This window comes from Mercenaria mercenaria, chromosome 7 (genome assembly GCF_021730395.1).
Source record: "Mercenaria mercenaria strain notata chromosome 7, MADL_Memer_1, whole genome shotgun sequence".
In the NCBI taxonomy this organism is placed as follows: domain Eukaryota; kingdom Metazoa; phylum Mollusca; class Bivalvia; order Venerida; family Veneridae; genus Mercenaria; species Mercenaria mercenaria.
In genome coordinates, this window is record NC_069367.1 from 57192121 (window position 1) to 57204661 (window position 12541).

Consider the following 12541-nt stretch of genomic DNA (forward strand, 5'->3'; position numbering starts at 1 on the left):
GGTCATGGGTACAATCCCTAGTGATGATAGAGCAGATAGGGAAACAATAAATGTTTTAAGCCTAACATGGAACAAAAAAAACAAGATGGCCCTAGGTCGCTCACCTAAACATACCATAACAGTGTTAACATGTTTGACATAGTGATTTCATGGAAACAAATATTCCGACCAATTTTCATTAAGATTGGACCAAAAATGTAGTCTCTTGAAGTGTAAACAAGTATTTTCTTCAATTTAACATAATGACCTAGTTTTTAAGCCAAGGTAACCTACATTCAAACTTGGCCTAGATTTGATCAAGGCAATCATTCTGACTAAATTTCATGAACCTCAATTGAAAAATACAGCCTCTATCGCATACAAAACCTTTTTCTTTGATTTGTCCTAGCGACCTAGTTTTTGATCCCAGATGACCCGTATTCAAAATTGACCTTAATTTCATCAAGGCTATCATTCTGACCAAATTTCATGAAGATCAATTGAAAAATACAGTCTCTATCGCATACACAAGGGTTTTTATTTTATTTGACCTAGTGACCTAGTTTTTAACCACAGATGACCCATATTCTAACTTGACCTAGATTTCATTAAGGCAATCATTCTGACTAAATTGTATGTATATCCAGTGTAAAATGCAGCCCCTATTGCGTACACAAGGTTTTTCTTTAATTTGACCGGGTGACCTAGTTTTTGACCCTAGATGACCCATATTCAAATTCAACCTAGATTTCATCCAGACAAACATTCTGATCAAATTTCATGAAGATCCGGTGTAAAATGCAGCCCCTATTGCATACACAAGGTTTTTCTTTGATTTGACCTTGTGTCCTAGTTTTTGACCCCAGATGACCCATATTCATAACTGGCCTAGATTTCATCAAGGCAATCATTCTGACCAAATTTCATGAAGATCAATTGAAAAATACTGCATCTATTGCATACACAAAGTTTTTCTTTGATTTGATCTAGTGACCTAGTTTTTGACCCCAAATGACCCATTTTCAAATTCAGCCTAGATTCCATCCAGGTTATCATTCTGACAAAATTTCATGAAGATCAATTGAAAAATACAGCCTCTATCGCATACACAAGGGTTTTCTTTGATTTAACCTAGTGACCTAGTTTTTGACTCCAGATGACCCATTTTCGAACTTGGCCTAGATTTCATCAAGGTAATCATTCTGATCAAAATTCATGAACCTCAATTGAAAAATACAGCTTCTATCGCATACACAATGTTTTTCTTTGATTTGACCTAGTGACCTAGTTTTTGACCCAAGATAATCCATTTTCGAACTTGGCCTAGATTTTATCAAGGTAATCATTCTGACCAAACTTCATGAAGATCAGTTGAAAAATACAGTCTCTATCGCATACACAAACTAAATGTTGACGGTCGACAGACGGCAGACGACAGACAGACGACGGACGCCGGACATCGAGCGATCAGAAAAACTCACCTGAGCATTGCTCAGGTGAGCTAAAAACGACAAAATTGGATTGAAATAAATCAAAACCTTGGAGGATAATACATATACCAACGCTCAGTTCAGAAACAAGTTGCGGCCATTTTCGATCCTCTTGGTCTATTTTCACCCGTTACCCTAAGACGGAAGTTTCTACTTCAGACTCTTAAATGAGATGATAGAATAGATGAAAATGAAATAAAGATTAATCTATCTATTTGAAAGGATTTTAAAGTCATTTCAGATCAGCGTATACAGCGATGTGTGTCTCTTAAAATCTGTGATGAGATCAAGATTTTGCGACGCTTCAACGAATGCTTTTGAATCTATTGTGTATTTTATACAAATTAGGGGAATCGAAAGTAGATCAGAACTTATATTCACCATAACAAGGCTTGCATCACTTACAGTTACTACAATTCCATGAATTCGTGCGGAACCAACTTGTTGTGCCCGTTAAAAACATCAGTCGGAACGTATTCCAGTTACAGCTTCTTTCCACTTATGACTATTGCGGACTTTTATTCTGTTGAAGTTTTTCAATATGCCGTTACCTGTGAAACTTTGCGATACTAAATTCACAAAAACAGAGAAACTTAAAGAGATATAAGAACGAACAACATCTTAAATTTAAATAATGGAATTGCCCAGAAATAAAGAAGTAATATGGTGTACCATTTGAAACGTTTCCATAAATTTCCGAAAATCAGCGCTCGACAAAAAGCTATCAGAACGCAGCAAATGTATTCTTCAAATGACACTAAGTATCAAAATGAAGAAAATCGCGAAAATACCTTCGGTATAGTCAGAAACGACGATAGAGTGCTAATTAGAGAGTTAGATGATCTAGTAAATAACCAGGATAATCAACCCGAGAATGCTATTGATCCCTTGATAGAAGATATTGATATAAACAATAACGAATGTGTGCCGGAAGGTGATGTCTTAGATGAGTTTACGATGACCTACGGTAATCCTGAGGAAATAAGTCTTGCGAATGATGTTTCGGGTGATGGAATTATTTATAATGATGATGAAATAAAAAAATACTAATGATTCAAAAGGGAATAAAAGTAACGAAACTGAAAATAGTGCTGATGGACGTTCCGAAATTAAAAATGATAGTGTTGATAACGTTGAGTTAGGTGCTGATGTAAAGGAAACTGAAAGTGGTTACGAGCGTGAAATCAGCAAGGAAAGTGACGAAACAGGAAGTAATACCTATAGTGAGTTTTGAACAATTTTCTATGAAAATATTAGCGATTGTGAAGTCATTGAAATTTCCGATGACGACAACGATGGTATCACAGAATTAGAACCATTCAGGTTACGCACGGGGATTGAAGTATTCACAAAAGCGCTTACCAGATACACAACGTATAGCCCATTCGCTTAGCTCAATAGGGAAAGTGCAGATCTACGGATCTTGGGATCGTGAGTTCGAGCCCTGGGCGAGGCGTGTGTTCTCTGTGACGATTTGATAAAAGGCATTGTGTCAAATCATTCGTCCTCCACATCTGATTCATCTGGGGAAGGTGGCAGTTACTTGCGAAGAACAAGATTGTACATAACTGAAATACTGTTGAAAAAAGGCCTTACGTTTTGAGAAACAAAATTTAAACAACACCAAATCATAGAAAGAAAAAATTGTTTGTTTACTACTCTACGAAACAAGTGTCAGTTTACTGATATCAACATTCAATTTCGGAAAAGGACAGCATAAAGGGGCGACACAAGTTTCCGGACAGTCAAACGCCTTAAAAACTCACCATTTTCAAAGAACTGTTACATATCTTCGCTTTGGTGCATTTGTAATAGCGTGCGAGTGTTGAAATTTCACATAACTAGGTGGAACACAGTTTTTGGCAATTGTTTATTTTTATCTTTTTACAAATGACATTCAATTTCAAAGGGGGTCAACTTTTAAAGTATCCGTCGTTAGGCAGAACATGACATGGTCAGGTAAAGTAATGGTAAAGATGTTGTTCGTTTATCAAATATTTCTGTGTTTCGATGATATACTCCTAAACCTAAAACCCAAAACAAACAAACAAACAAACAAACAAAATACAACGTGCAGTAGAAGTGGTGAATCCCTATTTCGTACAATGTCAATTGATACAGACTATTTCAAATTCTGAGGCGGGAATATGGCGAACAGCAATATACTTATGTGGTTGTACTGTGTCTAACCGACAATGCTCCTAGTATGTTAATATAATTACTCTTCAGGCGTTATTGTCATTGTTCCACCCTTTTTGTATCATACTGGTCTTGTTTCTATGTAGATTATTGTTCCACTTTTGTTTGTCGGCTTTAGAGTCACACTGACACGAATTAGGTTATATGGCGATTTGTATAGCTTTTGATTGTAGCGGAAGGTCCCATTGATCAACATTGATTAAGGCATGGACAGGCACCTGTGTAGAAGCAAGGACCTTATGCAATGCAGCTGGATTATTTCCATACATGAAGAGTTCTACCATCCCAACGTGGTTTCGAACCCACATCGATGTGCGGGCAAGCAGTTCAAAGTTTGCAACTTTAAGCAATCGGCCACCGAGACCACTACTTAAAAGAGAAGGAAAAGTCAGCAAGAGATAAATTTGCAGTAAGGATATAGACTGTTCATATTCATCTATTTCAGCCTTAAAGTAGCTGTCACCGTTCAGACTTATTTGCACTGTCTTTGTTATTCTAAAGAAAAGATAATATCAGAATAAATTACTATGAAACGCCTAGAGCATAGTTTAATTGCTGGTACCACATGACGACGGATACTTTGATTGCTGACACTTTTGGTCGTGAACTAGACCACAAACCTTTTAGATACCGTTTGTGGTTTAAAAATAAAGAGATTCCTCTTCAAATTGATGTAAGAATATCGTTAAAAACACATGAATAAATCGATGAAACATGATTAATATAATGTTATGGCCCTTTGTGTTCCTTAAACAGAATATACAAAACGTGAAAACTGTTGTAAAAATTTGCTTAAAAGAAGAGCAAGAGTATTAAAGTGACAGAAATATTATGCAGAAACATATGATTAACATATTACGAAGTTTTATGTAGCCATTACAAGTTCTTTTTTTAATAAAAATAAATGTGATAAAATGTTGCAAAGCAAATAAATAAACGCTTCTTAATAAAATATGACGAAATCATACAGTTAAAACAAACTTTGGCTTTGTTTCTTAAAACGTGTTAAACTCAATTTAAACACACATAAATATCTTGAAAGCGGTGTTTGCTCTACACAAGTGTCAGTGGAATGAATATACATTCTGACAATATAACACAGCAGTCCCAATACATTTAGTAATCCTATTTTTTGAAAAGAAATACCACCGCACCAACAACAACGATTAGTAAAATGATCCATTCTATAATAGTGACACCAAGAGCGAACTTCATAAAATTCTGATCACAGCATTCCTCGGCACCATCACAACCGCCAGATATGTAGGAATAATTATGAAAGACATAATAACTTCCTGGAAATAATAAATGAAGAACAATGAATGTCGCTTTTCAACAGTACTTCAGTTACATTTTTCCCGTGCGGGGCGTATGTTCTCCGTGATTATTTTGAAAAGTTGAAAGAGATTGTGTCTGACATCATTCGTTCTTTGATTCGTGTGGGTAAATTGGCATTTACTTGCGGAGAACAGGTTTGTACTGATACACAATCCAGGAACATTGGTTAGATAAACAGTTACATAACTGAAATACGGTTGAAAAACGGCGTAAATCCCAAAACAAACAAACAAACAAACAAACAAACAAAACTTTATGACGGTCAATTAAAATTACCTGACAAGTACTGCTACAAATGTGCGACGTTTAAAACGTTGCCGTTCGCTTTATGTTTTGAAACTGATGCTTCCACAATTGTTCAGCATTGATGTAGATTAAGATATTAAGGATTATTCTTTAATATTTTGCTTTCCGCGAATACAGATATACTTTAGACATTTTTATTTCTTATTTTGATATCTTACATGTCAGTTTGTTTACCTTAACTGCCACCCAAAACAATTAATGCTCACTTACCAATAATGATGGTCATAAGATGTTCAATCATAAGACAACCAACTCCTAGAGCACCATTCTCAGCGGCATTAGCAAATGTTTCAATGCAACCTACAATAGCATCAATAACGCTCGCGGCACCGCCTGATCCCGCTATGTACTTTGGAATTTTGCTCTCAGCAGGACAGTCATTGAGAAAAACCAGTCCTGTTGAAGTAAGCTATATATATTACATCTAGTATATCATAATGTATAGTTAGGCTAGAACATACAGTGCAATATGGCATCTCACACAAGAGACTAAATGTTACTCCTAACACTCCTTTTACTGTATGTATTGCATTATATATGCGCAGAATGTGTGTTGATAGATCATGAAATGTTCAAATTACAGAGACTTCTTTGATTACTGCACACATGTAACTATTTCTTTGAAACTACAATACCTGAAGATATTTAAAATTATCAAAATATAAAGTATGTAAGAGAAACCTCAAGTAGATGTGTGAATATTGCATGGATCATGGATACCATACCATGAACATACTTACCAACGACAAACTTCACTAGTCCCAGTAAGATCAGCACAATGACAAAACCAATAACAACTGAAAGTGAAAATTGTTTCTGCTCATTTGCAGATATACCATTGAATTACCACTAAACTTTCTAAAACGCATATAAAAGTTTCTAATTTGTTTTATTGCAGTTTCTGAACGCATACGCAGATATTTGAATGTGGAAAATCCTGTTAGAAGTAAAACTCGTCTATTGGTGTACTATGTGCGCATTGTATAAGCCCGTTGGCCAATTATACTGAAGCTTTAATTTGTATAACATTAATATTACCATGAAGTACATGATATATATAATCAGTTTTGATTTAAATTTGTGCATATTTGTTTGTCCGTTGTGTCAATTTTGTTGAATAAAATACACTTCCTGTATTGGGTGATATTTAACTGGTATGGATGTCCGTAGTCGATAACAGAAAAAAAAATGATTAATTCATCCTATTTAATTTACTTTTGGGATAACAAGCTTAAAATCTCATAACATATTTCTTCTAATTTTGATAGTTCAGTAAATCTTTTATTGTATTACTGTTTAAGCTATAACCGCAGTTACAGATACGTTTGTCATTAAACGTACATTGCGTGTCATTTCTGTATTTGTTCATATCTAATTTTATCCACTGGCACCAGATCAGAAAGAAAATGCCTCCGCACGTGTTGTATCCTACCCCTAGGTATTCTATAAGAACCATGGTCATGAACGGGAAAGTGCACTAACCCGTTTCAATCGTACATTTCTCAACTTAAACGTGCAGCTCGGTAAATGGGTACCTTGTATATTGAACAAGCGATAATTTATCTTCCATCGTGCACCAATCACATTGTCTCAATATTCCATATTGCTGAGATTATCAACATATTTTATGCTTTCGTCAACGTTACAGAAAAAACTTGCTTGACCTTCACGAATGAACATCCGGTCTAGAGGTCACGGCAGTGTGCACATGTTTGGCGAAATGTAAACAAACAAAAACAGAATTTTAAAAAAATCACAATTTTACACTAAAACTCGAAATGATGAATGAAATTCATCTTGTATATGATCTTTAATTTGAAATCTTACATTGGTCTGCATCTGTTCTGTTTATTTTATTCATTTTGTACATTTATGCTGCATTTTCACATTTTAGCGAGCACGTGTAGTAAAATGACGATTGACATACATTTTTCACAACAGCCAATCAGCTAGAATGGTTTTGTAATCTAGAACGGAACTTCACTAGGGAAGTTCAAGCAAGTTTTTTGTGTAGCGTTGAAATAACTATAAACTACGCGTTGTTTTTCTAAAATGTATTGAAAAAAATGTGACCGGTACACAATGGCAGATAAATTACCACTTGTTTAGTATCCATAATACACATTTACAAGAACAACAGAAAAACAATAAAAGTTTCAGTATCTCTAGAAAATACTAACATTTATATGTTATATAGTTTATAAGTTTGATTTAGTTAACATATACATCAACACGACTGCGTACAAATTTTTATGTGAAAAGCCAAACGTTTATTCATACAAAATATCATAAATCTATTGTTTTCTATATATGGTTCCTATATTATCTCTATTACACCGATCGGTGTATATTATTTATCACGATCGAGATGATATACCCTTTAATAAATGCTCAGCCTGCTAAGATTATTTTACTAAAATATACAAGAAAACCCTGTTACGCTATTTGTGTGTAACGTAATGGGAACGCACTATTTACTGGCTTAACTCCCTGAGGTCGATATCGTAAGATAAGAATTACCACCTAACGTTGAAGAACGTTTTTTTTTGATCTTATCACAATCTCACGCGCATGCAGTCAATTGAAATCAAGCAGGGAATTATGGTTGAAAATTAAAACAAACTTACAAAATCTTTGAAATTTGAAAAAGATATTTTATATCCTATTTCATCCGTAACCTATATTCAAATAGAAAAATATTTTCACTTCGAAAATATTCACAGTTTTTATTTCGATCATAGTTAATTTTGATGTATAAATATACACAAACGTTTTGTGACACGCGCTGAGACAGTTAAGTTGTAATATTTACATTTACCTTTGAAGGCCTTTACGCAGCTGCGTAGTGAAAATCTGGCAAACATACACACTTCGAACTGCTAATCTATGTAGTTTCAATACGAAGTCTATATAATCCAACAGAGATTTCTGCATATACAATCATTGCTTACTTCATATTCTGTTTTCAAAAGTGGAATAGCGAACTCAATGGGACATGCAAAATGTGATCGTTAAAAATATATTACATGTTCCTTACCAGTAGGAATTATTTGTATAGCAAACTGATTTATAATAAGTTGATTTAACATGCATTTAAATTCACCAATTGTCTTTGTAGTTTTACAACAATTTTTGTATAGGTTTGAAATTTATTTCATTATCCTTCTATTTGATTACTTATTTTGTAATACTCCTGAACATGTGAAATATTGCAATCTTACAATTTTAAAGAGGCGAACTTCTATAATAAAATTTTAACACAATGCCAAAAAAAAAAAAAAAAAAAAAAATGAAACAAATTTTGGCCTTATGCGCAGTGAAGCGTATTCGCCGCCGCCGCCACCGCAGGATCCTCCTATGACATTGTTACAACATCCATTTACCATGATGATCTCTGGTCCAACAGGTATGAATGTTACATAAATTTATATACCAAAACTGCATTAGTTTTGTTTTTCAATTTTATGTATAAACACAAACAAGTGCAAAGGATAGTTTTGTATTCACAAATGTATATTTATTTTAGTGTGTGGGAAGACATCAACGGTCAAAGATTTGCTGCAGAACCATACAGCTAGAATGTTTGTGTTTATACATAAAATTGAAAAAAAAAAACTAATGCAGTTTTGGTATATAAATTTATGTAACATTCATACCTGTTGCACCAGAGATCATCATGGTAAATGGATGTTGTAACAATGTCATAGGAGGATCCTGCGGTGGCGGTGGCGGCGTCGGCGGCGGCGAATACGCTTCACTGCGCATAAGTGGTGGCGGCGGCGGCGGATACGCTTTACTGCACATAAGTGGCGGCGGCGGCGGCGGATACGCTTCACTGCGCATAAGTGGCGGTGCCATTGATTTATGTTTGCTTCTTTGATGCCTTAGCATGACATCCCTTCTCGAAACATTTTGATGACGTTCAGGGCACTCGTTCATGTTGCAAAGGCTTGTAACATAATGTGACGTATCAGTCTATTATATTTAGAACAAAAGGCATCACCTTTAGTGAACATTGGAACGTGTATCAACATGTATGTAGCAGGAAGGCGGTATCACTGGGTCTATGAACCATTGTTCGCAAACGTATTTAATAAGAAAAAAAATTTAAACAGATGCTTGAAATACTTGCAACTGTCTTATTACAAAATAATAGGCTGCCTTTTGGTTAACACATACTCCCGCTCCGTCCGGATCATCAAATCTCCCAGTTTTCAAAAGTAGATGTATATGATCGTTATTAAACGCCTGAAGGATGTAAGGGCTCATGATTTCTCTCCCATAAAATAGATTAAACCAACAATTCCAATTCCGTTTAGCTTTTCTAGTATCACCCTTGCTTAAAGATGAAGATGGAAATACTCCAGGTAGTGGTATTATATTTGATATATCTGGCTCCAGGAATAAACTGAAAGGCTGGGCATGCGCTGTTTGCTTTATGTCTGATTTTGAAATCAAGTGTCGACAAAAAGGACACTTGTCAATACAATCAAAGCAATCTTTACAGACTAAATTTTTACAGGCACATTGATTAATGAAATAAAATATTTTATCCATGAAACACACGCCACATTCTTCCAACCAGATTTCTTTAAACATAGTACTTCTATAACTCGTTTTATAACACTAAAATACCGTTTTATAAATCACACTTAATAACTCCTTGCTGGTTTATCTCTAAAGTTTTTAAAACTATTAAGGGATTGGTTCTGGCTCTTTCTTATATAGGAGTGACAGGAATCATGGGAAGGTGACGTCATGTGACTTTCCGATTGACTCACCTAGTCTCTATTGTTTTAGGAATGCTGGGTGCGGCAGTGACGTCATGGTAATTTCCTTTGGTATGTTGGGTGTGTCTCTGACGTCATGGAAATTTCAGATTGACTCACCTCATTGCAGTCTGGTATGTTGGGTTGGTACATGACGTCATAGGAAATTCTGACTGACTCACCTAGTCTCTGTTGTTAGTTTGGAATGTTGGGTGCGGCTCCCCATTGTTCTAGAGCATTGACCCGTCCGCCATCTTGTTGCGCGATTGTGACGTCATGGGCTTTTCCGCGTAATGTGATAACCTCGCCTCCGAGGCTCCTATTGTTCGTGAGCGGTCATAAGATACCCTCCCATTGTTCGTGCGCGGTCATGGATGACGTCATGTGGTCACGTGATCCTCGCAGCCTCGCAGGCAGGCTGTGAAACTGTCCGAAGGGCGGTCTTTTTCGATATCAGCAAAGCCTTTGACAGGGTGTGTCATCAGGGCCTCTTAATAAAACTCCAAAATGCCGGTGTCTCAGGGAATCTTTTAAAATGGTTCACCATCTATCTGTCTGGACGGCGTCAACGTGTTGTTCTTCCTGGTATTTCTTCATCCTGGGCATATATTGCTGCCGGTGTTCCCAAGCGATCAACATTGGGTCCCCTTTTGTTCTTGATATTTATAAATGATATCGTCCTTGATCTTGGTGTCATATCCACCTTTTTGCAGATGACACTAGTCTTTACATCATTGTTGACCTTCCGGTCCCAGCTGCGGAGCTTCTGCAATCGGACATTCTTAAAATCATGTCATGGGCTGATCAATGGCTTGTAGATTTCAATCCTTCAAAGTCAGAATCACTTCTTAATCCATAAAAACAACACAATTGCTTCATCCTGCTCTGACTATGTATGGCCAAGTGATTCCGGAAGTGTCACATCATAAACATCTTGGACTCATACTTACTAATGACTGTTCTTGGCATGAACATGTCAACTACATCACTGAAAAAGCCTGGACACGAGTACACATTATGCGTAAATTGAAAATGACTCTCGACAGGAAATCCCTTGAAACGATATATACTTCTTTTGTTCGCCCTATTTTAGAGTATGCCGACGTTATCTAGAATAACTGTACAGCTTTTGAAAAGGATCAGTTAGACAAGATTCAGAATGAATGTGCGCGAATTGTGACAGGAGCAACTAGACTAGTATCCCTAGAAAATCTCCAACGCGAAACCCATTGGAAATCACTTGGAAACAGAAGAAGAGACCACAGATTGATTTTATTTTACAAAATGAAAAAAGGACTGACCCCGGAATATCTACAACAGTTAATTCCTCCGTCAGCAGGAGCTTCAACCCAATACAATCTTCGCAATCCTGATTTTATAAGACCGGTATACTCGCGCACTTCACAGTACTTCAACTCATTCTTACCTGCTACTATACGTGATTGGAACAATTTGTCCTCTGAAATCCGAAATGCGCCAACTTTGACTAGCTTCATGAATCTTTTGAAAAATAACGTTAACAAAACTCCAAAATTCTATTACACTCGCAATAGAAGAGCCCAGGTCCTTCACGCAAGACTTCGGATGAAGTGCAGTAGCTTGAATTATCACTTGTTTCTACGTAATATTGTTGAATCCCCTCTCTGTCAGTGCGGTGAAGTAGAAAACAGTCACCACTTCTTATTTGTATGAAGAGCTTATGACAACTGTCGCACCTCACTTCTGGCGAGTCTTGTCCCTATCACTAGAAATATTTGTGAAACTACCCTGCTCTTTGGTGACGACTCTTTATCTGATGAAGATAACATAGAACTATTTGCAGCTGTCCAGAAGTATATTCTTGACAGTGGAAGGTTCACTAATAATTAACATTGACTTTCATTGTGACATGTGCTGTAATATCTTGATAACACCTGACATCCTTTTACGTTTTAACTGGTTCATCTGCAGGTGGATTATTTCTGTTTTCATTATTTTTCACTTATTTTCATTTATTGATTTATTCCTTTCTTTCTCTACATATTTTTTTCTTATAACTATCACGATTTGAAATTCTTTACTTCTCTTACTAGCACTTAACGTATTTGTGACTTCTGAAATTTGACTGTACAGGCTGATAATATTTTGTCTTTTTCTTGGTAAATATAGGAATAAAAGAGCCTCGAATGATGTTTAGTGACTACGATTTTTTTACTAGCACTTAACTTATTTGTGATTTCTAAAATATGTACGAACAGGCTGTCAATATTTTGTTTTGTTCTTGGGGATTACACGAATACAGCCTTACATGTTAAGTGTCTACGATTTTAAGAAACATCTCTTATCGTATATTTTCTTCTAAAATTGGATGTATTGCACAGGAAATATTATTCTGTTTTGTAAATTTAAGCCATGTTTTTGGTGTATATCTTATATTAGAAGATTGACCTTATAAGTACAATGTGCTTTCGTCAATATTCT

General features: G+C 35.8%; 1 protein-coding gene across 3 annotated transcripts in view; it reads right to left on the reverse strand.

The window, feature by feature from the left end:
• Positions 1-12541, reverse strand: part of LOC123554098 (uncharacterized) — a 32221-nt gene that overhangs the window by 9569 nt on the left and 10111 nt on the right. For 2 of the 3 annotated variants that reach the window (XM_045344010.2, XM_045344011.2), the window contains exons 3-5: positions 6053-6109; positions 5523-5708; positions 4191-4963 (exon numbers count right to left, since the gene is read on the reverse strand). In XM_045344010.2, the coding sequence (XP_045199945.1) occupies positions 4794-4963; positions 5523-5708; positions 6053-6109 (413 nt within the window). In that variant the 3' untranslated portion in view covers positions 4191-4793. Of the gene's footprint in view, positions 1-4190; positions 4964-5522; positions 5709-6052; positions 6110-12541 lie in introns of those variants that run through there. The other variant, XM_053548473.1, reaches the window with a different exon arrangement.